Source organism: Clytia hemisphaerica, unplaced genomic scaffold (genome assembly GCF_902728285.1).
Source record: "Clytia hemisphaerica strain Z4C2 unplaced genomic scaffold, Clytia hemisphaerica genome assembly, whole genome shotgun sequence".
NCBI lineage: Eukaryota > Metazoa > Cnidaria > Hydrozoa > Leptothecata > Clytiidae > Clytia > Clytia hemisphaerica.
Window position 1 is genome coordinate 1,125,327 of NW_027103674.1, and position 22,267 is coordinate 1,147,593.

The following is a 22,267-nucleotide window of genomic DNA, read 5'->3' on the forward strand; positions in this document are numbered from 1 at the left end:
AATCTTTTTATATTTCGAATTAATTATCATTCTCCTTCAGTGAAAAATCCGAGCTAAAACACTTTCTATAATTTGAATTTCTTTATAATTCGAACAAATTAGATTATTCCTTCGAGTTTGAATTAGAGTGGGTCAACAGTTTTTATATAGCACCAATGAAAATATTACTGTACAGTATGGATTATAAACAGCTCCACTATCTGAACTCTTTTTTTTTTCACTTTTCTTTCATCTTCAGGAAAAGTACAAAAAGCCAGCGACGGTAAATGTCCATGCAAAGACCAATGCAGTAAAAAAACTTGCGGAAAAGACCGAAGATGCTTCTGGAACACCAAGACATGCAAAGCTGAATGCCCATGTGCTATCTCATGCGCTAATATTTTGTGTATCATTGGCTCTCGCTGCGAGCATGATCCGAAAAAATGCACTACTAAATGCGGTAAATATTTTATTTTTCTCCAAGATTGTTTATTAAGCCACCCCCCATATTAAACTTCAATTGGCGCTATCTATTCGAATTAGAAAGCGTGGTCCTATCTAAGCTATATGGGCTACAGGTACGTTTAACCGGTAAAAATATCACCTTGCTATATCTTTAAACGCTGCAAAATCAATTAATTCTTTAAAAGAGAAAAGGAAAAGGGTTCCAGAAGCACGAAAATATAGTGTTATATATTTCGGAATGTGTCGGCATATGGTCGGTTTGTGGAATCAGCCGCCAATTTTCCAATCCAACAATAATTTCATCTATGTTTTCCTTTTAGTTTGTAATGAGATTTGTACACGAGAATACAGACCTGTTTGTGGAAGCGATGGAAAAACATATTCGAATGAATGTGAATTGAACAAGGCTAGCTGTAAAAGTGGTGGTTCAATTACTAAGAAGAGTGACGGAAAATGTCCTAAAGGTATAATGATTAATCGATTATGTTTCTGAGGTTGCTGCATTTGATGTTGTCTTTATAGGCTTTACCATCCCTTACTGTAATGGATGACAGAAAAATTACTTATTGTTACTAGTCCTTTCTCTGAAATTTAGCCCAAATGCAAAAGAAAACATGTTTCGTTTCCCAGCAGGATAACCTGAAACCGCTGTTGGACTTCGTTGACGTTAGATGGGTCCAAAGGAGTCAATAAAGAATTCCGTTGAAGAGAATTTTCTTTCTGTCCACTATTTCTCTCACTTTGAACCACAAGTGATTTTGTGGTTTAGAGATGTTGTCTAAATCGGTCTTTCCAGCCAGGGTGTAGTGCGCAGTGCTGACGAGTTCCAATAAGGACGAAATGCATATGCTGCTCTGCCACCCAAATCTCTCTAGTGAATAAAATTGGACAGAAATTCTTATTTTTTAACATACATATACCCAGAACCAAGCTATATCCGCTATTTTTGATCCGAGTTTTTAGAAAAGTGGTACCATTTTGACGTATTTTAAGTGCTTTCTCCATCTTTTTAACACTAGCCTGTGACGGACCCTGTACTGATGATTATACCCCCGTCTGTGGAAGTGATGGCAAAACTTATTCAAACCAATGCGAACTCGAAAGAGCTATTTGTAAAAGTGGCGGGAAAATCTCCAAGAAAAGTGATGGGGAATGCCCAAAATGTAGGCGTCTTGAAAGCAGAAAAGATCGCTTTTTGATGATAGAATATCGACCATAGCCGCCAATTGCCGCGCGGACATTTTTTTGTCCTTTTTACCACCCTAAAACCGTCCCAGTCTTTTTTTCGCATCTATAGATAATTGAAAAAGATGTAGAAAAAAAAAGGAGATCGAGTTTAAGGGGATAATTAAATAATAAAGTGACACGCGCCTGACCGCACGAATACGGTCGAAAGGGTATGTTTAGAGTTTTTCAAGATTTTATAGTTTTTGAATATCCCTTCTCTATGTCCTTAAAAAGAGCCGTCATTTAATTATCTGGTCCAGAACACGTGTACTGAAGCGACTCTACCTAAATTGGTGAATTAAGATGGGAAAATTGACTGTATTTTTTGACCCTGGACTTCTTTATGTTCTAACATTTTAATCTTGATTTCCAATTTACAACTAAGTCGGTATACAAGCATACAGCGTTCATCTAACGTTGTATGGACGTTGCGAGTATTAGATGAACGTTGAACAACATTCTGGTCAGCTGAGAATGACATAAGAACTCTCCCCTCCTGATTGGTTCCCGTCTTAGAAATGTTTGCTCTTTAGCCGAAAAACTGAGCATCACTGTATCATTGGAAGTATGATTAAGGCTTATTTTTCATGAAGGGCCAATTCTATTTTTATAGCTTGTCCAGCCGTATGCACCAAGCCAAGAAAATGCCGACCCGAAGCAAGATGTCTTGTCGATAAAGAGACCTGCAAAGAATCTTGTAGTAAGTTTTTTATCTTTTAAGAGATATGGCATACTTTAAAGCTACTACATAGAACTCCCGTTTACTTTTCCAACGTGTTACACCATCAAAAAAATCTTTTCTTCCCTTTGTTATTAGCCCAAGAAGCTCAAAAATGACGTTTTATTATTCTACATCTCTGAGGTCTATTCTCTTTTATTTTTTCAAACCAGCTTGCCGACGTGGTTGTCCAAAGATCAAACGTCCCGTGTGCGGAACGGACGGTGTGACGTATGCCAATGATTGTCTGCTCAAGATTGCTCGTTGTGAAAGCAAAGGAACTATCAAGTTGAAACACCGAGGCTATTGTGATGGAGGTTTGTGAATTGTTTTCTTATCAGCAATTTAAAGTTAAAATTTCCGTTTTTACAAATTTGCATAAGCATTGGGAGTGGTTTTTACAGTATGTACGGCTAGTTTCAAAATTCATTGCCTTAGAGGGTCTGTTGTCATTGTCTTTTCTCATTTGAGATTTTTCAAACCGATCGCTGCGATGGCGTGTTGGTAAGAGAGGGGAGACGATGATGAGAGAAGTGTTTCTATTTATAAATCATACTTCATCGCAGAGGTCTCCGTACGGGAATTTTTTTATGAAACAGACAAAAATGCGCACATAGTTTACTACGAAGCGATAGACGTGAGATACACTCTGGTACAGATCATCGAGAGGTGGTGCCAGTACAATAAACATCAGTATTATCTATGATACCTAAACATATTCAATAGTACAGTGTAGTGTCATTAACTCCTACCTACATGCCTCGAATGTTTCCTTAACTTGAACAATTATTATGGCCTCTTCAATTAACAAGGCCTCATAAACCTTACCACGTAACTCGTTAACCATTCCTTTCTATATATTATAAAAGAATACTTTTAAACAAGTTTGACTTTTCTATAGATTGCAAATTCTCATGCGCAACGGTAAAATGTGCTTACGGAGCGAAATGTGTTTTCAACAGTCGCCAATGCAGACACAGATGTGGTAAGCTTTTTCTTCACCGTAGGGTAATAAATTGGAGTCGTTTTGCAGAACGATGCTAAACCTGTTCTCATTATTTCGGCACTTTGAAGCCTCGAAATCTTATCCGTTTCTTATTTTAAGGTCAAAATTTTTACCCGAATTTTTTTCTACTTGACTCTTAAATTGCTTGAAACTTTACAACACCAGGCTAAATTTTGTTCTTGAGTTGAATCGTTTCCACTTTCGGATATTTTAAGCCTGGTTGGTTTTTATATAATTGTTATACAGTATAATTTATTAAAGATAGAATGTGTACTTGTTTTTGACCCTATGCTATTTTTTTTTTCTCTGGCGTGATTTCTTGGCTTTGTTGTATTGAGATCATTAGTTTCAAATGCACACGATATTTGCATTAAATCTTTTTATCATCTCTTTTCTTCCCTTTTTAGTGTGTTCCCTAGGCTGTCCAAAAATCTTGAAGCCAGTTTGTGGAAGTAATGGCCAAACTTACCCAAATGAATGTCTTTTGAATTACGCTATGTGTAGAAGTCAAGGAAAAATCACTAAAAAACATGACGGCAAATGCAACAGTAAGGAAATAAGACTTTCAATAAATACTGTTTGCTTTCGCTAATTCGAACTTCTATTATTCGAATCTTTCTAATTCGAACTAATAAATCTCAGTTCCAATCAGTGGGGAAACATTCCCCTCTTCGTAAAACACTCTATTATTCGAATCTCTCAGTAACTCGAGTAGATTTGAATTCCTGCTCGAATTCGAATTAGAGAGAGTCAACTGTATTCACTGCTTTCCTTTTTCCTCACATTCCTCTATCCACTGATGCTCGAGTTGAGGAGGACTGGAAAGATTTGATTAACAGAAATTAAAACTGGCGAGAGTAAGCTGTAATCTTATCAAACAAAGTTATAAAAAAAATTTGAAATGTTGGTTTAAAGCCTACTTTACCACTTCCAACATCATTTAAAACATCAATGTTCATTTAGTGGATATACCTTCTTTTTACATCTTTCAGAATGTAAAATTACTTGTGCCAATGTTCGATGTGGATTCCGTTCCGTTTGTGTCGATGACTTCAAAACTTGTAAATTCCAATGCCGTAAGTCCAATCATGAGTTTATGTTATTTCATCACAATCATGTGTAACCATGTGTTGCTTGGATGGTCGAACTCACTAACAAGTGGAACCCGAGAATTCGTTTACCAGAGTTCGACCCTCTTAAGATACACGAGATAAGTAATTGCACCATTGACTACTACAATAGTAAACAATGTAATGAGCTCTATTCTGTTAAAACCAGACACACAAAATGGTTTTTGGTGTTCGGCGCCCTGTAGAATTTGACCTGTCTTTATAAAAAAATGGCATTCCGTGCAGATTGCGTTCTTTTGAAATTCTTTCTCAAAAACTGCACCAAAATACTAAAATTTACTGATTTGAAGCCGAAAAAAATATTTCAAATAAGGGGGAAGAGGCACGTGATCAAATTCAATCTGAATTTTCATTTTTTCAGAATGTAACCGTGCATGTCAAGAGATTTTCGCACCTGTTTGTGGTACTGATGGTGTGACGTATGATAATCAGTGCATCTTGGATATTGCATATTGTAAAAGCAAGGGGAAAATCACCAAGAAAAGTGACGGAAAATGTCCTCAAGGTATGTACTAAAACAAATTATTTCTCTGCTTCACATTATTTCCTATGAGAAAAAGTAGAATCTTCAGCAAGCGAAAAAAATATTTGTAAATAATAAATCGAACCCCTGACTTTCAGCTGTCTAATATACACGCTTTTTTTTATAAGAATGGTGTAAATCCATTTCATCATGGATATTCATTACTTTTTTGGGAAAATCATCCTAAAATATTCTTACAGCATTCTTATTACTTGGGGGTAATTGGCAATTTATAATCTCAAACGCTCTAAAAATGATATTCTTAGCTTGAGTAGCAAAATTCCATGATGGTGAAATTCTTAGCATATTCTTAATTTTTTGGCCATTTTCATCATGGACATTCTTAAGTGTATTCTTATAAAAAAAAGCGTGTAGGGTTTCTTATTGCCGAAGGCTGGGCTGGATAAACCGTGGACCTTAATAAATTCTATGGGCTGAAAAAATTGCAAAATTAACGAACGGAAGGTATCGTTTATTACGTGTCTAAAATGTGGTATTTAAAAGATAAAATGACTGTGAGAGGCTTTGACCGTAGCCCGGGGGGGGCACTCGATCTGAAATCGACCATACGTTCGGCCCAAAATTTGGCTTCTAAAATCGGACCCTTACAGTGCAGTGAATTTCCATGAAAAATCATACCCTTACAGTGCACTTTTTCAAAATTTCTCGCCCGTAAGGGCGAAAATTTTTGCAATTTTCCAAGAAAATGTGGAATTTTTCCTCCAAAATTGACCAATTTTGTGATAATTTTACCAAAAAATTGGCCTTTTACCAAAATTTCCTACCCTTACAGTGCAGTTCAGTGCAGTCTTGTAATTTCCTACCCTTACAGTGCACTAGCTGAACTATGAAAAACCTACCCTTAAGGGCCGAACGTCTGGTAGGTCATTTACCTTGAGTGCCTCCCCCGGGGACCGTAGGTAGATACTTTACTGTGACGTTATAGTCTACTTGCCTACAAAAAGGCCAATTTGTGTCATTCATGACATAATGAGCGATAGACTGGAAAGACTGGGTGTTTGCCACTAATTGTGATATTAAGCAATGATAAATAAATAAAGATAATGGTAAATTTCCGGGCTATTTTGGGTACTTCCGTATAAAGTTATGTCATGAATACCATGAATACGAAAAGGAAATGAGGCCTTGTGTGATTTCCCTATATATGCGATTGGAGCTAACTTTTTGCTTAGTCTTCTGTAAACCTTTGAATAAATTCCTAAGAACGCGCTGCCGGTGATTGTTAAAGGCCGACCTAGTCTGAATCGCGAACCTCTACAAAACCACGGTCAGTATCCTCTATAAGGAGCACGAATCCGTTAGTGGATGATACTGACAGCAGTCTAGAGAGCTGGCCTGCTAGTGGGACCTTAGTTTGTGTCTAGTATGAACTAGCGAACTCTTAAATAGAGTACGCAAAAAAATAGAAATGTTATCGCGAAATAAAGAAATGTTATCGCGAAATAAAGACGCAATCAATGAAGTGAAATATCTGATGAAGAGAACAAGAAAATCTACAACAAATCTACATTTTCCATAATTCAGTTTGTGATGCCAAAACTTTATGCAAGAACGTCAAATGCAATGAAAAAATATTCGAATTTTGTGAAGCCAATGAAAAAGCATGCACAGCTCGATGCGGTGAGTTTATTTTCGTCTAGTCTATATTTTATCAACAATTTTCAAGCTTTCTTCAAAAGTTTTGATCCATGCTTTGACCAATAATCTTTATAATGCCTTCGCATAATTTTTTACCGAAGATACACTGGAGTCTCCAGAACTCGAACCTCTATGTTCAAATGTCTCCTTAATTCGTTTTCTTGTCCCATCAGATGGCTTATAAATCAGTCTCTGTAACCCAAAATCCTCCATGATTCAAATGAATCTCAATCCCTCGTGCGTGTCTCGAGGTATGGAGACTCCACTATTGCAGTCTTGCAAGACCTTAGCATTCATCTAATTGTATATCTCGCTTTATCTCTAAATCACCTATCTCCAAATCATCTCTCATTTAAAATCGAATGTTATACACATTTATCTTTCTCTACCTTTAGTTTGTCCAAGCGTTTGTACAAAGGAATTTCGACCAGTTTGCGGTTCAGACGGTGTGACGTATGGTAATGAATGTATGATGAGAGTTCAAACGTGTATTACTGGTGGAAGAGTCGTTAAAAAGTTCGATGAAAGCTGTGAATGTAAGCGTTTTTGTATTGCGATCTGTAAAATACACATATACAAGAAACTTTTGGACAGCCAGTAAGTAAATTCGAAAAATTCAAACATAGTCAGTCGGTACCACTACATGAAAAAGGCAACTATTGCTTTAACGGGAAATATTTCCCGAACGGGAAGGTGGAAAACTTCCCGAAATGGCTAGACTGATAATGCTACCCGATAATATATATGTACAGGTGCCTCTCCGACTCTCATAGATGACCTCTCCCAGTTCCCAGAGTTTTGTCAGTTTATCTCGCAATAATGGATTTATGAGGTCGTTACGGGTGCAGTTTTTACCACCAGCCCTTTCTCTGGTTAAAATGGTTATCCGTCTTGATCAAGTTCGGATTATATTATAGTTGATGCTCTCTAATTTTTTTTTCAAAGGGTGTAGATTTTTATCTCATAATAATGCGTTGTTTATGAGAGTTTTTTGTTGGCAGCCACTTTCAATATTATCAAATAATAGAGTGAATGGAATAGTAGAACTTCGATTTAAAGCGCGTCAACTGTATATTGAAATGTCCTAGTGACGGTTTCAATCAGGTATTTCATAATTCCCTTACCAAGATACTTTTATCTGTGTTGACTTGAAATACGTTGTACTTCTACGCACTTTGGTTGAGCAATATGTTTCTTATTTCAGCTTGTCAAAACGTATGTGCAAGAGTTGATTGCAAGCTGAACCACGCCTGCGTCAATCTTCCTGATAAATGCTCTGCTCAATGTGTGGACAGTAAGGAACATTTATTTTCTGTCAGTAACACTCACCTCATCATGGACCGAGTGGTTTGAGGAATCAGAGTCACAAACCTAGGGTTCCCGGTTGTGATCCCAGCTCCTTTCAATGCTTTGTTCAGGTCATAAACAACCGAGCCGGTCGACCCCGTGAAAACGATCAAAATACAGTCTTAAACTTCCAGTTTACTGGGCTAACCTTGTAAAATATCTACTCTTTGTAACTGTTTTGTCCTTTTCACGCTAGTTTTTTTTATTACCAAGTAATGAAAATCATTCTTTAGAATAGATCTTAAGTCTTCCCAAGAGAGCTATTCAACATAAAAACGATTTTTTATGTATCCAATAGTCGGAGTTGACTTTAAAAATCCGAATAGCATAATGAACGAACTTTCTTGTAATTCTAAAACACAAGGCTCTCCCTAATCCTCAAAATTATTTACTGATTTCCTCAATATTTTAATTACAGCAATGCAATGTCCCATTGGAGATCCATGCAAAGGCATCAGTTGTGGAAAAGGAAACAAATGTGTTCGCAATTTTGCATCTTGTTCCTACTCATGTCAACCCATAAGTATGACTCAAGAGCTCTAAACGATATGTCTTTTTTATTTTTTCAAATATACCATGGATGCTATAACATATAGAATTCAGATACAAATTTATGGAGTATAACACCACTCAACTTTGAATGTAGAATGAAAATAGTACCTTGGTTAAACAGGTCTAACTTTTATTAATTTAAAATAATTGGTTTTTATCACACATCATTAAATTCCTTTTCTTTTTAGTTTGTCCGAAAATTCTCTGTGTACAACCCGCATGCGCTGGAAATCCATGTCCGAAAGGTCAAAAATGTATCGACAACTTCTGTCCAAGTTCATGTGTCAGCGCTTGTGAAATCAAACGTAAGGAGTGATTTTCGAATTTCTGTCCATTATATCCATTATCGTGTTGGCACTCTTCGGAAACCTCGAAAGACTAAAACTCTTCTGAAATCACTTATGTCGGCGCCCTTTCCATGTCCGCCCTTTCCCTTTACACCCTTTTTCCTTTACGCCCTTATAAATCCTCACTCCTACTTTCCTCTCCTTTTTTGTCCTGGGTCAATAGAACCCTGATTTCTTCTATAAACCTTACAGCCTTGGTCAAGTAACCACGCTATACTATCTATATCATCTCTTAACAGTGACATGATTTTCTGTTTGGGAGTCTAATCTTCGTTTAAAAAAGTGGATTGGCTAGATTTCAAATTGTAATAGGGGACAGGACTGTTTAAATTTCTTTTCAGGTTAAAAGCTCAAGTCAGTTCTAAACTCTTTTTATAAAAGCCAAATGAAGATGTTAAGAACCTTTTGTGAGCTAAGAGTTAGACAAGGTCATCCAAAGACTTTTCTACGGCTACATATTTTTAATGAGTTCTGTCATCTCGGCTGTAAACTCAGCTTTTATTTTTTCAATTTCCTATCACTTGATGGAGGATAGAATTTAGAGCTAAATAAATCTAAACAATTTCTTACGTCTTTTTGTTTACAGGTTGTCGAAAACCGTGCACTCGAGAATACAGACCAATTTGTGGTTCAGACGGCAAGACATATTCAAATCCTTGTGTTTTCTCAATCGCTGTGTGCGAAAGTGATGGCAAATTGACAAAGAAATCTGATGGAAGATGCCCACCAAGTAAGTTGGGACTAATAAATGAGGTTCCAAATAAACGCCCCCCCCCCCCCCCCCCCCCCCGCTTTTGATTTTTCGAAATTTTCCGACCACCACCCCCCCCCCTGTTTATTCATTTTAAAGAATATTTTCAGTTGGCAAAAAGAAGTCCCCTTATCTTGCTCCAAAAAGCCTGATTTTAGCCTATATTTACCTTATTTATTCTTGGGTTTTCAGAAGTACAATCTCCAACTCCCCCGGCAATTAGGTCCCTCCGTTTATTAAAATTACGAAAATGTTGATTTGGTACCTAAGAGTATCTATTTTTTGGACCCGGATAAAATGAGAAAATTAACATTATCCGGTATAAAAGTTAGTTGTGTTAAATCAATGCCAAGGTTAGGGTGTAAAAAAATCGACACGTGATTGGTTGAAACTTAAGCCTGTTACACTTCCGGTTTTCGTGTTGATAGTTCTAACTATACGCCCCGGGGGTAATTGGCTAGGGGCAGCTGTCATCCCGGTGGAAAAATGACCTAGATTCTCCTGACTACTTAAAGCCTTTTTGTCAAGTTATGATAATGAACAAACCTGCCTCGTTCTCAAAAAGATTACTTAGGTGATTATCTCTCCCTCCATTATTATTCAATGTAAAGAATGAACTTATAAAATTCTTTGCAGACTGTCGAAAACCGTGCACTCGAGAATACCGACCAATTTGTGGTTCTGATGGCAAGACATATTCAAACCCTTGTGTTTTCTCAATCGCTGTGTGTGAAAGCGGTGGAAAATTGACAAAGAAATCTGATGGAAGATGTCCGCCAAGTAAGTCGGGACAAACGAATTTTTTTTAATACCTTATCGGGGAAAACTTCGTCTGGAAAAGTTTTCGTCGTGGAAAAATATTCGTCACTTGCTGGTAGTTGGTAAACGCATTAAGGCCGGGGAAAATTTTCGTCGGGGAAAAATATTCGTCATTTGGCCAAAATTTCGTCGCTTTTCCCCGACGAAGTTTTCCCCGATAAGGTAGTCTCATGAATCGTAGCACCGAATAGTCAACGCTAATTCAACGTGAAGGATAGAGTTTAAAAAAATCGAAGGTGTTGGTTGAAACTTAAATAATACCTATATCATTGTGCATTACACGGGTTATAAACGAATACAGTCTACTCCCACCTTTAATTTTTTCAACACCAGCTGGTGCGATAAATGAATTCAAAGATAAATTTGATTTTTGATTCTTTACAGGTTGTCGAAAACCGTGCACTCGAGAATACAGACCAATTTGTGGTTCTGATGGCAAGACATATTCAAACCCTTGTGTTTTCTCGATCGCTGTGTGCGAAAGTGGTGGAAAATTGACAAAGAAATCTGATGGAAGATGCTCATATTGAAGGGTTGAAACAACAAATCAGGACAAAGAAACGATATAATTTCAAACATTTTTATTAGTCTGATCACACAAGTATCTTTGACAGATCTTGGGTTTTGAATTATCATTTATTTTTTCAGTAATTTTTTTGTATTTTTTTCTATTTTGATTTTACTTAATACAAGCATATAAAAAAGAAAGTGAATAGCATTCCATTATTGGATGGGTTACTCTTAAGTAAAAAAAGTTAAAAAATCAAAAGTGTTGTTACCACCCTCGAACCAAGGGCTTATCTGGCCCCCTCTTATTACATTGGTGATTCTTATGAACGCTGTCGACGGGGATATAAACGATTACTCCGTCTTTACGGCACTAACCTCTTTACGTAAAGATTTTGCAAATAATTTCTGATTTTCAGCACCATATTTTTTTAAAATATTTGAATACAAAAATTTGTAAATCATCAAATTTAGATTCACCATTAGGGTGAATCGGATATGTTCTCCAAAATGTCCTTAATTAGTTGATGTAAATGTCTACCATGACACTAAATACTGTATAAAAAAGGTTGGGTTGGAGTTGGTTTAAATTATGTAAAAAGTATTGAAAACTACGAAACCCTACAACTTCAGTCCCACCAGAAATTGACTTTTTTTCCCCGTTTGAAATTCAATGAAAGAATTTGCACTCCAGAACCGTATCCAGTGGTTTTTTTGTTTGTTTTTTTTAGCTTGGAACAATTTCCCCATTTGGATTGTGATAAAAAAAGTTTTCCCCCGATGTGAGATAAGGACGTCATTGTAAAGAGGGCATAAAATATAGAGATATTTGCCGGCATTTGACCATTAAAAACTCAAATCCAATTCAATTAAGCCTTCAAAGTGATGATGCAATTGTATTTTTTACCGACAACCAACTTTGTTTATTTTCAGATCCATGTGACAAGAAATGTTTCCAGCAAATCAGGCCAGTGTGTGGATCTAACGGCGAATCATATTTAAACGAATGTTTCTTGGAGCAAGATGCTTGTAAGAGCAAAACCGAAATTGAAGTATTCCACCGTGGTTTATGTCAAAGTAAGAATGGGCGTACATGGGGGCGGAGGATATATTGACCAGGGGGGGGGTTGTTAAAAATCATCAAAATTTGCTCTGTCCGGGGGTAATTTGTGTTGTCCAGGGGGTCAACTGATGATTGTCCAGGGTAAACCTGTTGTTTGAGGGGCACTTTCCGGGGGGTATCACAAAGGTGGAATTCAAAATATGGTGGGGGGAGGTGATGTTGTCAGGGGATGCTAAATTGTTTGGGGGGTAAATCACTGCGAAAATTGTAATCCCTCCACCCCCCCCCCATTTTCAAAATTTTTCTGGAAAAGCCCAATTGCAGTTTTTTGTATGTGTAACCGGTTCCTTATTGGAACTTTGAGGTCGGACTATTATAGAACTTATCAAAACACGCAATAAACTCTAAGGGAAGGTTGTAAATTGGAAATTCTCGAATGCTATGATATGAATTTGAAAACCTTATTATGTTGATATCATGTATCATGGGCCCCGGTGAGGCATTTTGAGTGAGGGGGGGGGGTCAAATGTTATGGAGAAAATGTCGTCCACCATGGCTTGGCGAGGAAGAAATTTTTTCACTTTTTACACCCATAAAACACCCTAAAACGTTATTTAATTGGAAAAAAAACCATGATGACGGTCCCCATGATATTGATGAGTTTGTGAATATCATAATTTCTCCTGCAATTTTCTTCTTCAACACAAAATCTAGGACAGAGTTTTAAAAATGCACTTGAGTTGTGTTATATAAATTTAAATGATTGGAACCTTTCTTTCGTAGGTGACTACATGAAAACCATTGGCACCAATTTCAAACCAGTCTGTGGTTCTGACCGTAAAACTTATTCCAACATTGCAATGCTCAATGCATTCAGTTGCTTGACAGGAGTCGAAATCACCAAAGTTTCTGATGGCCCATGCGGTAAGGTTTCACTGTTCAACTGAAGATTGAAGTACTGCATTACAGATTTTTATGTGAGACAGAGATAAAGCTCCAAATGGAAAAAAATACAATAAAGTCTTCATATCAGTCACGATCTGTTGTATATCCTAGTTATTTGACTTTTTTAAACACTCTTAGATGTGCATGGGAAAACTTTAATTCATATTTTCGTATCCTTTTCTTCTAGAATGTGACAATCCACCATGTTTTGGCACGTGTATTTTGAGAAAAACTTCTGACGGTGACCAAGTTTGCCAACGTAAGTAGATTCATAATGACGTACCCCCCCCTCCAATCACCGAAATGTTTTTCTCGCACGTCCCTACTCATTTTAATTCTTATAATTCTGGAGTCCTAATTTTTCTATTCTGATAAAATTCATCACCAAACGCATTGTATCACTAAACGGCAAATCAAATTTTCCCCATTTAACTTTAGCTCTATGGGTATGGGCCATGGAACTTTCACAAAATTTGATTTTATTTGGACAAATTTCTAGAAACTTTGACCAAAAAAAATTATGGATTGTTCTTTTTTTACAGAAAAATGTTTCTTACCGCCCTGTGTACGACCAGATCCATTGAACCCGCCAACCCCTGTGTGTGCGAATGATGGAATGACGTACAGAAGATGTCCTGGTTTCATTGTTGCTAACTGTGAAAGTGATGGGAAATTGAAAGAACTTTTCGCTGGAACTTGCCCACCAAGTAAGTACAGCCAATAGGCACATTCTTATCAAATGAGGACATAATTGATACAAAAATGTTCGTGCTTAGACATCAAACCATTAGCTTATTCTACTAACACCGTTCTAAAAGCTATGATTTGAAAGATTTTTATTGCATGCTGAAAATATTTGTGTATAGCAATTCCGAAATTGAGACTGATTTTTTTAATAAAAATCTAAAGTTGATGATTTTAAATCTTTTTTAAGACTCGCTGTTTTAAAGCTTTCAAAGCGTTTAAGCTTTTAGATTCTTAGATTTTTAGAATCCATTTATTGTCTGACTGTTGAAAATGACCTCATTTTTATATGTTCATTTTCTATAGACAATTGCAAGACATGCGAAGATGTCTTTTCTCCGGTCTGTGGTTCTGATGGTCAATTCTATACAAGTCGATGTGCTTTAGAGAGAACGAACTGTTTGGAGAAGAAAAGTGTCACCATTGTTAACGGTGGTCTGTGTAAAGGTAAAATGCACATTTTTTTATTCACGAGGTCATATTTTCAACGAGAACACCCTCAGTTTAGCCAGTAGTGGTAAATTTAAGCTAAAGAAAAAAACTAAAATCCGGGTGTTTCTGTAGAAAACATTAAGTAATGATTATTATGAATATACCAGTGGTAATTTGGAGTGAATCTTAAGCTGCTCTTATTTCCAACTTTATTGTTAACCTTGAAATTATAACCAGGTAAAGATGAAATTCCTCCATAAGGATGTTCTCAAACATGGTCTCAAGCAAAACTTTCAAATTTTACTTGCCTTTTTTGTTTGTTTCTAAAACCAAATGTAGATTTGATTGTAGATTTCGAAAAAAAATAGAATTTCAAGGTCGGGGACGATTTCAAAGCCGATTTTAAGTTTACAAATTCAGTTTGTAAACATAATTTTTGTTATACGCAGTCATGGAGGGAATCTCTCTAACTGCTTACCCTTTCAGATAATGTTCTTTTAAACCCTACTTATCTTAATTACTGGCACGTTTCTAATAAAGATTCCATCCCAATATCCTAAACAACTACCATCGGGTCACTGAGACAGGGGTGTCTCTAGTCTGAATCGCAGAGAGGCAGATATACTTCCTATATATAGAAATTGATTCTTTTCGCTAGGGAATGAGCACAATCCTAGGGTCAAGCTGGAGTTTTTACAAGTTCTTTGATGACTCTGTTGGTCGTTAAATGTTGAGACAAACGATTTTATTACTTTTTCTAAAGAACGCTTCATTCCTATTGTTTCAAAATAACCAATCAGTTAAGCATCTTGTAAAAACTCCAGCTCATCCCGAATCCTAGGGTGTCTTCGATCCAAGATACTGAAGAGGCAAACAACATCACACCCCTGTCTCACAGCCCCGGTGGATCTTTTTTCCTCTGCAGGGATAAAAATTACTATTGAAATCCCAATGGTGATAGAAATTCTATTGTTCCGAGGTTAAAAAATCCAATGGGGATGGTTTTGGAGTACACTTTTCAAGCATTGAACTTCGCATGGGAATGAAATAAAAAACAATTTCCCAGTGGCTCGGAAATTTTTGCCATATTTTCCAGTGGTGCTGGGGTCCCAGGGGGTCTGTGATGCAGGGGTATAAATTAATGAAATTATCCTAAATTCTTAATTTATCTATTCTCAGGCTCCCAACTGTTGATTGGCAATGAAGATATTCCCGGGTGTGGCACAGATGGGATCACGTACACTAATAAAGCCTGGATTACATTGGCTGGTTGCACTTCAAAAGTTGAACCTTTCCGTACCGGAGTATGCCCACCGATGAAAGGATAATTTATATGAATGATTATTTTTACTGGAACTTGAAGTTTTATTGATATTTCTCTATCAATTTTTAACCATTTGTATTTTTTAAATTTTTTCGATTATTTTTTCCTTTTTAAACTTTTACTTTCAAACTTAGCCTGGATATCCAAGCTCAAAATTTCAGAGAAAAACAAAATTTACCTCAACATAAAAAGTTCTAAAATTATAGAACATAAAATATCAAAAAGTAGACTGTGAAATAATTTACAGCCTGGATATCCAGGCTACTTCAAACCTGAAAGTCTGGCAGTTAAACAACAGTTTTTTAGTATTGGTTAGCTATTTCTATATTCGTTCTAACATTGCTCAGTTAAATGTCTCCTCAATCCCAGTCAGTAAAGGGTCTTAAAATATCTCTCGAAGCACATAAACTATATAGTTATTTTTATGGGGTTCGGAGTCTGGAAAAACAAATTTTAATTGTTTTTTTTTAGCTAGCATTATTTTCATTTAGTCAAATACAATTCAAAGATACTTAAATAACCTTCGAAAACACTCTTGCGCCACCAGAATGTATCGCTGATCTCGTAACCATAGAGCCACTAGCATCACTTTTGAATTTTACTGATGGACCAGATACCATCGCGGGCGCTATATCAGGATCATAAAAAAGCGAACTAAAGGACTGGGTTCGAGTTTGGCAAGAAACCAAATTTTTATCTAGACTAATCACCTTTCTTATCCAAAAAAGATAGTTATTTCGTAAATTTAAATGCTTAGCACTAAATACGTGGGTTTGAAAATATAATTCAAACGATGTTGCACTCATTTTGTCCTCTTTGTTATTGCGTTACCGTTGACCTCAGCAAAATGACCTCCGCCTTGCTTTATAATGAAATCCTTCTACGAAAGTTAGTAATTTAATCTAATTAGTAAAAGTGTGGGACGATTTCCTTATCTTTAATGATACATGCACGTGGATTTAATTATGCCGTTTCGCATTTTTATCAAAATTGATATATAGCGATAAGTCAACGCCTAATCTTTCCAGTTCAAGTGAAGCTTTCACGCAACAAAGAGCTAAACATTTTACAGTCAAGTTAGTTAAAGACATTTATCACAAAACATGAAGAAATTTGTAGGTCTTGTATTTGCTGCGACAGTTCTTGTCATCTGTTTGAATTTTGTTTCGGCGCAAGTTGGTAAGTAATTTGTCTGGAATATTTTGCTTACATTTCTGCTTATTGTAGAGTGGGTGGCAAAGCAGATGTACTCTTTTGTACTTGATTGTAGGAGGTGCACGGGTACTCGTGGAGAAAATCGATAAAATGGGGGTTCTTTATTAAGTGATTTTTGGGTGATTTTTTGGAATACTTTTCAGGAAAATTTCATAAAATGGGGGTTCATTATAAAATGCTATTGGGGTGATTTTTTTGGAAAAATTCCAAATAAACATTCCCCCCGCTTGTTAATTTTCAAAAACTTTCCAATCCCCGGACCTTATTAGGAATCCCCCCCCTTTTAATTAATTTTTAAGATTTTTTTCAGCTGTCAAAGAGAAGGCCCCTTATTTTGCTCTAAATAGCTTGATTTTAGCCTGATTTTTGGGTTTTCAGAAGTACAATTCCCACCCCCAAGCAATTTAAAATCTAACAGTATCGGTGTTGTGCGAGATTTAGAAGCCTCGCACGATGGATAGGATACTGATACCTAATAGCCCCCCCCCCCCGCTAACTAATTTTTCGAAAATTTTCCACCCAGGACATTCTTATTCCAACCCCCCCGCTTATTAATTTTTGGAAAAAATATTTTTGAAAGTTCCCTCTTTTGTCCTAATTCTGCTGTATTAGCCTCCTTTTCAAAAATTTTCCACCCAGGACATTTTTATTCCAACCCCCCCCCGCTTATTAAGTTTTTCGATTTTTTTCCAACCCCCCCCCCCGCTCATTCCAAACCCCCCGGCTATTAGGTACCCGAGAGTAGATTAACATAATAAAGGGCTCTATGTTCTTGTAGGTCCGACATGCTGCCCAGCGAGTGACCCTTGTGAAAACATCATTTGTGGCAGAAATAAGCAATGTATTCCACATCCCAATAGATGTTCATACTATTGTGTGACTGTTTGTAAGTTCAATTGTTGGTCATTTTTTATAAATGGAATGGAATGAATCATTTTCGGTCACATGTGTAGTCAAAAAAGGGCTTTTCCAGAAAGAATTTTACTCTTACTGTTGAGAATATTGATTTTTCGAAGTACTTCATAAATATATTCCTTCTAATTATCTTGAAAGTTTGTGCTAATAACTGGAGAGGGTCTTTTTTCAAGTTCTGAAGACATCGGACAATAGGTCGCAAATTCAATAAAATTTGAAATGTCCAACAGAGCTGATTTTCAGGGTTGGTTTTGTAGTAAATCTACAGTGCATTTATTCAAGACATATGACTCGTCATCGTCATAATATTTGCTATTAAATTTCTTGTTCTGCTTTTCATTATATTTCAGCTTGTCCAAATCACTTGAATTGTAAACAACCAGCTTGTGACGGGAATCCGTGTGCACCACATTTGAACTGCATCAATGACTGTCCCAGCTCGTGTTTACACGCTTGTGAAGTGCCAAGATCATACACATGCAGGGGAAAATGATTTATTTTGTTTTGTGATTTATTTTCTGCGTCTTACGCGTTTTTTTTATACGAATACCTTTTATAAGAATGTCCATAATGAAAAATGGCCAAAAAATTAAGAATAATGCTAAGAATATCATCATCATTTAATTTTGCTACTGAAGCTAAGAATGCCATTTTTGGAGCATTTTCAATTATGAATTGTCAATTACCCCCAAGTAAGGCTAATTCCTTTCACAAAAATGGATCCTAACCTAAGAATGCTGTAAGAATATTTTAGGATGATTTTCCCAAAAAAGTTAAAAGAATATCCCATGATGAAATGGATTTACACCATTCTTATAAAAAATGCGTGTATTCGATAGAGCAAAGATTTATTTTTTTGTATTATTTCTTTAAATTTCTTCTGATGCTACTACAATAAATTCTTAAAAGAAAAATCTTTCTTAGTTTTTTTGAATTTGACTGCTGAAAACCTGCTGCTAATTCGATTAGTTTTATCACTATTTGATTCAAAATTTTGATAAACCGGCTGCGCTGGAAGGTCGCCCGAATAGCTTAAAAAGCTCAGATATAGAAAGTAGACTAAATTTGTTCTGAAGGGATCAAAAATCGTTCGAGTTAAGGAGACATTCAAGTTATAGGGTTTGAATTTGAAAACAGTCACTTAGAATGAGGGAAAAATCAGAAAAACTGAAGCAACCAATTGCCAGGGAGGCTAATGGCGACTTAATTTACAATGTACTTATAAAAACAGGCTACCTTTAGGAAAGAAATTTTGGCAGATGGCTGAAAATTTTTCACTCAAAGTTTTCTGCTGATGTCCCGAAAAAGGAAATATATTTCATACATTTTTTGCCAATCAGTGTTCTTTGATAAACACAAGAAAACTTTAAAACTAACCATAGATTATAGACAACATTCCTCTAGATTAATCTAAAATATTAGCCTTGATCCGTGCGCTCGATATAAACAAAGCTCATGATTGGGATAACATACCCATCCAGATGATAAAAATTTGCGATGAATTGCCGTGAAAAGCACAAGCCAAAATCATATATTGACCTGTGTGCATGTGCCGACCAATCCAGATTCTATTCATGTGGATTGACACATGTCCGATAAAATTCTTCACTTGGTCCTCAGAGGTTGATATGTTCTTTGAAAACTTAACCTCTGATACTCAGACAGTTAAACAACAGATTTTTAGTATTGGATAGACATTTTTTATTATATTTTTTTTAACATTGCTCAGTTAAATTTCGTTTCAACCCCAGGGATTAAAGGGTCTTAAAATATCTCGAAGCACATAAACTATATAGTTATTTTTATGGGGTTTGGAGTCTGGAAAAATTTATTTTAATTGTTTTTTTTTAACCAGCAATATTTTTATCTACTTAGTCTTAGTTTACAGACCATCCTCGGCCCTTTTTTCAATATACTGCATTGAAAGCTAATTTCCCGTGTTTTCAATATACTGCATTGAAATAACATTAAGGCGGGATTACCATTGAAGTTTCAATATGTGACATTGAAATCCAATTTTCAATACACTACATTGAAATTGTAAGAAAGCGGGAAATGAATACTGTTATGATTTCAATATCTTACATTGAAACGATGGAAATGCGGAAACTACCAGGGCTCTGACCATAGTGAAAAAATCAGTTTTAAAATTTTATTGAAATATGTTTGTCTTTTGAACCTGGACATTTTCAACAAAAGGATTTATCATCAAAATACATTTTGATTAATTACCCAATGAATGTAATAAGGGTTTTAATGACAACAAACCCATTAAAAGACACAAAAACAACGTTGTTAAAACGTTAATTGCCTAATACTCACAAAAGTTGTTCCAAAATTTCAATACCAATAGTTTTTTCTTCGGATTTTTAGAAATGTGCCCAAATAGATAGTAGTAGATTAGTAGTAATTAATAGTAGATTAGGTCCAGCCGAGGGTCCAGCTATTTTTTTCTCAACGTAACTCGAGAAAAACGGTGCCAAAGTGACGTTTTCTCAGCAATGTTTGACATTGATTTTCTCAAGTTAGGTTAGGTTGAGAAATCGACCATATCCGTTTAAGTGGAGTATTTGTGTTTTAGCGACTTTAAACTTTCGTCAAATTTTGGGTCAATGCTTGTGACGTCAGTCTTTTCCCCATGAAAAAATTGCCTGACCTAATTTTTTTACTCCCTCTCAAAAAAGTTTCTAAATATACAGTATACATTCTTCTTTCGAATGAGCAAAAAAAATTCCACTCCGGAAATTGTTGTCACGGGTTTTAAAGAATGGCCCCCTGCTAAATATGAGCTATTCAAAACTTTTTGTAGAATTTTTCTGCGATGAGCTATTCAAAATTCTTTGTTTTTTTGCGATTCTTAAATTAAGATACTAATATTCACGCGGAGCCCATGTTTTGTCACTGGGTAAAATGCCCCTGAGAGGACCTTCGGCCCTATATTGTGACCATCGAGTCCAACACTGACCCTAACTGATAATAACCGAACCCCCATCTCATTAAAAAAATAAAGGTGACTTTTGGCGATCCGATATAACTTTGTCCCAAAATAATTACGCGCAATGTTTGAAGCTGCGTGAAAATTAGTACTGAGTTTCTGAATGTCTTTCTCAGAGACGAGGCGTTCTTTCAAAGGGGGGATTTGTTTAAGGCGGACGTTTATTGAATCATTTTCACTTTGCGTGGGAAGTAGTGTTCATTTGAAGGGCATATTTAAAGTCGACCGTAACATTGTTTCTATAGGCATAACGCTTATATCATCCAGGGTCAAATTTTGAAAATTCTTAAGCATTGACTGTACATATACCTAATCAATACACAAATGCCCCGTGATTTCTTGTCATCATTTTAAGATCTGCCAGAAAAAAATTTACAGTTTATCAAAGTTTTGGAATATTTCCTTTACTTTCAGAAGAATAAGAAAATGAGGTGAGAGAAATAGTGCAGCAATGGTTATCAAGCGGACATTGTAAATTACCTTATCGGTCCTTTCTACGCTACGCCGGCCCTTACTACGCCACAGCCTCATTTTGGGCTCTATGCCAATTAAGGCCGTGAATAACGCCAGAACTTGTAGAAATCGCTATTTAGACTCCAAAACAGTGAATATTGACTGAATTTGATATTAAAATGTCATTTTTCGGTAGTAAATTGTTGAAAATTTCATTGAAAATCACTGTTTTTCTTGAAATTTTGGACATGGAGTAAAAGAATGGATAATTTCTATCTTCTAATCATACCTAAATACCTTTAAATCGAGAAAAATTGGTCAAAAGTTAACGCCGCCTTTAAGTAAAAATTGCAAAATTTTGGCCCTTTTGGCGCCGGCCCTTATTACGCCACGAGCCAAAAAATAACGCCAATAAAGGCCGGCGTAAAAAGGGCCGATAAGGTAGCGTGTACAAATGATAGATGATACATACTTATGTGGAAGGAAAAAGCAAAAAAAACTCTTTTCATTGCAGCAAATTATTCGGATCAAAAAAAATATGTACCACAATATTAAAAGTTTACAAGCACTAGAATGTTGATATAATAATATACTATACACTCCTAAACCAAAAATTATCTAGCCAAGGTTCTAAGCTAATAGTATTTAAAAGACGTATACTATCAGCTTAGTTGCAAAAAAACTCGGTAAAAACATGCTCGCCTTTGCCGAAGACTTTTCTTATTCCCAAGGCATTAAAAATGTTTTGTTATCAAAGTCCAAAATAACTACTCTTGGGTTCCAAATAAACGGGGGGGGGCTAATTTCCGGGGGGTTGGAAATTGTACTTCTGAAACCAAAAATAAGGTAAAATTAGGCTAAAATCAGGCTATTTAGAACATAAAGGGGCCTTTTCTTTGAAAGCTGAAAATATTCTTAGAGATTAATAAACGGGGGGGGGGGGTGTTCTTATAAGGTCCGGGGGGGGGGTTGGAAAACTTTTGAAAATACCAAAAGCATAAATTTTTCTTATGGACACCTTGTATAATATTTTTCTAGGTAAATTTACACCCAAGCGGTTAAGTTAAATCCCTGTGATTAATATTATCATAACAGACACAATAACAACATCATAGTGACGGGCGACCGTTGTTATTATTTAGTAATCTACA

General features: G+C 36.1%; 1 protein-coding gene and 1 long non-coding RNA gene across 9 annotated transcripts in view; both read left to right on the forward strand.

Annotated features, from left to right (window-relative positions):
- Positions 1–15,695, forward strand: part of LOC136803438 (agrin-like) — a 40,621-nt gene extending 24,926 nt beyond the window's left edge. For 3 of the 8 annotated variants that reach the window (XM_067060162.1, XM_067060163.1, XM_067060164.1), the window contains 14 exons: positions 239–439; positions 765–908; positions 2,285–2,371; positions 2,563–2,706; positions 3,291–3,374; positions 3,803–3,943; positions 4,388–4,471; positions 4,887–5,030; positions 11,964–12,107; positions 12,877–13,017; positions 13,226–13,297; positions 13,581–13,745; positions 14,089–14,229; positions 15,394–15,695. In XM_067060162.1, coding sequence (XP_066916263.1) covers positions 239–439; positions 765–908; positions 2,285–2,371; positions 2,563–2,706; positions 3,291–3,374; positions 3,803–3,943; positions 4,388–4,471; positions 4,887–5,030; positions 11,964–12,107; positions 12,877–13,017; positions 13,226–13,297; positions 13,581–13,745; positions 14,089–14,229; positions 15,394–15,542 — 1,841 coding nt within the window. In that variant the 3' untranslated portion in view covers positions 15,543–15,695. Of the gene's footprint in view, positions 1–238; positions 440–764; positions 909–1,463; positions 1,608–2,284; positions 2,372–2,562; positions 2,707–3,290; positions 3,375–3,802; positions 3,944–4,387; positions 4,472–4,886; positions 5,031–6,593; positions 6,690–7,102; positions 7,244–7,911; positions 8,002–8,472; positions 8,578–8,794; positions 8,912–9,539; positions 9,684–10,340; positions 10,485–10,907; positions 11,256–11,963; positions 12,108–12,876; positions 13,018–13,225; positions 13,298–13,580; positions 13,746–14,088; positions 14,230–15,393 lie in introns of those variants that run through there. The other 5 variants (XM_067060157.1, XM_067060158.1, XM_067060159.1 and 2 more) reach the window with 4 other exon arrangements.
- Positions 15,696–16,553: 858 nt separating this feature from the next.
- On the forward strand, positions 16,554–18,440 carry LOC136803585 (uncharacterized). The gene is made up of 3 exons (XR_010846160.1): positions 16,554–16,717; positions 17,532–17,639; positions 18,019–18,440. It is a non-coding gene; the product is annotated as an uncharacterized lncRNA (long non-coding RNA).
- Positions 18,441–22,267: the final 3,827 nt, after the last annotated feature.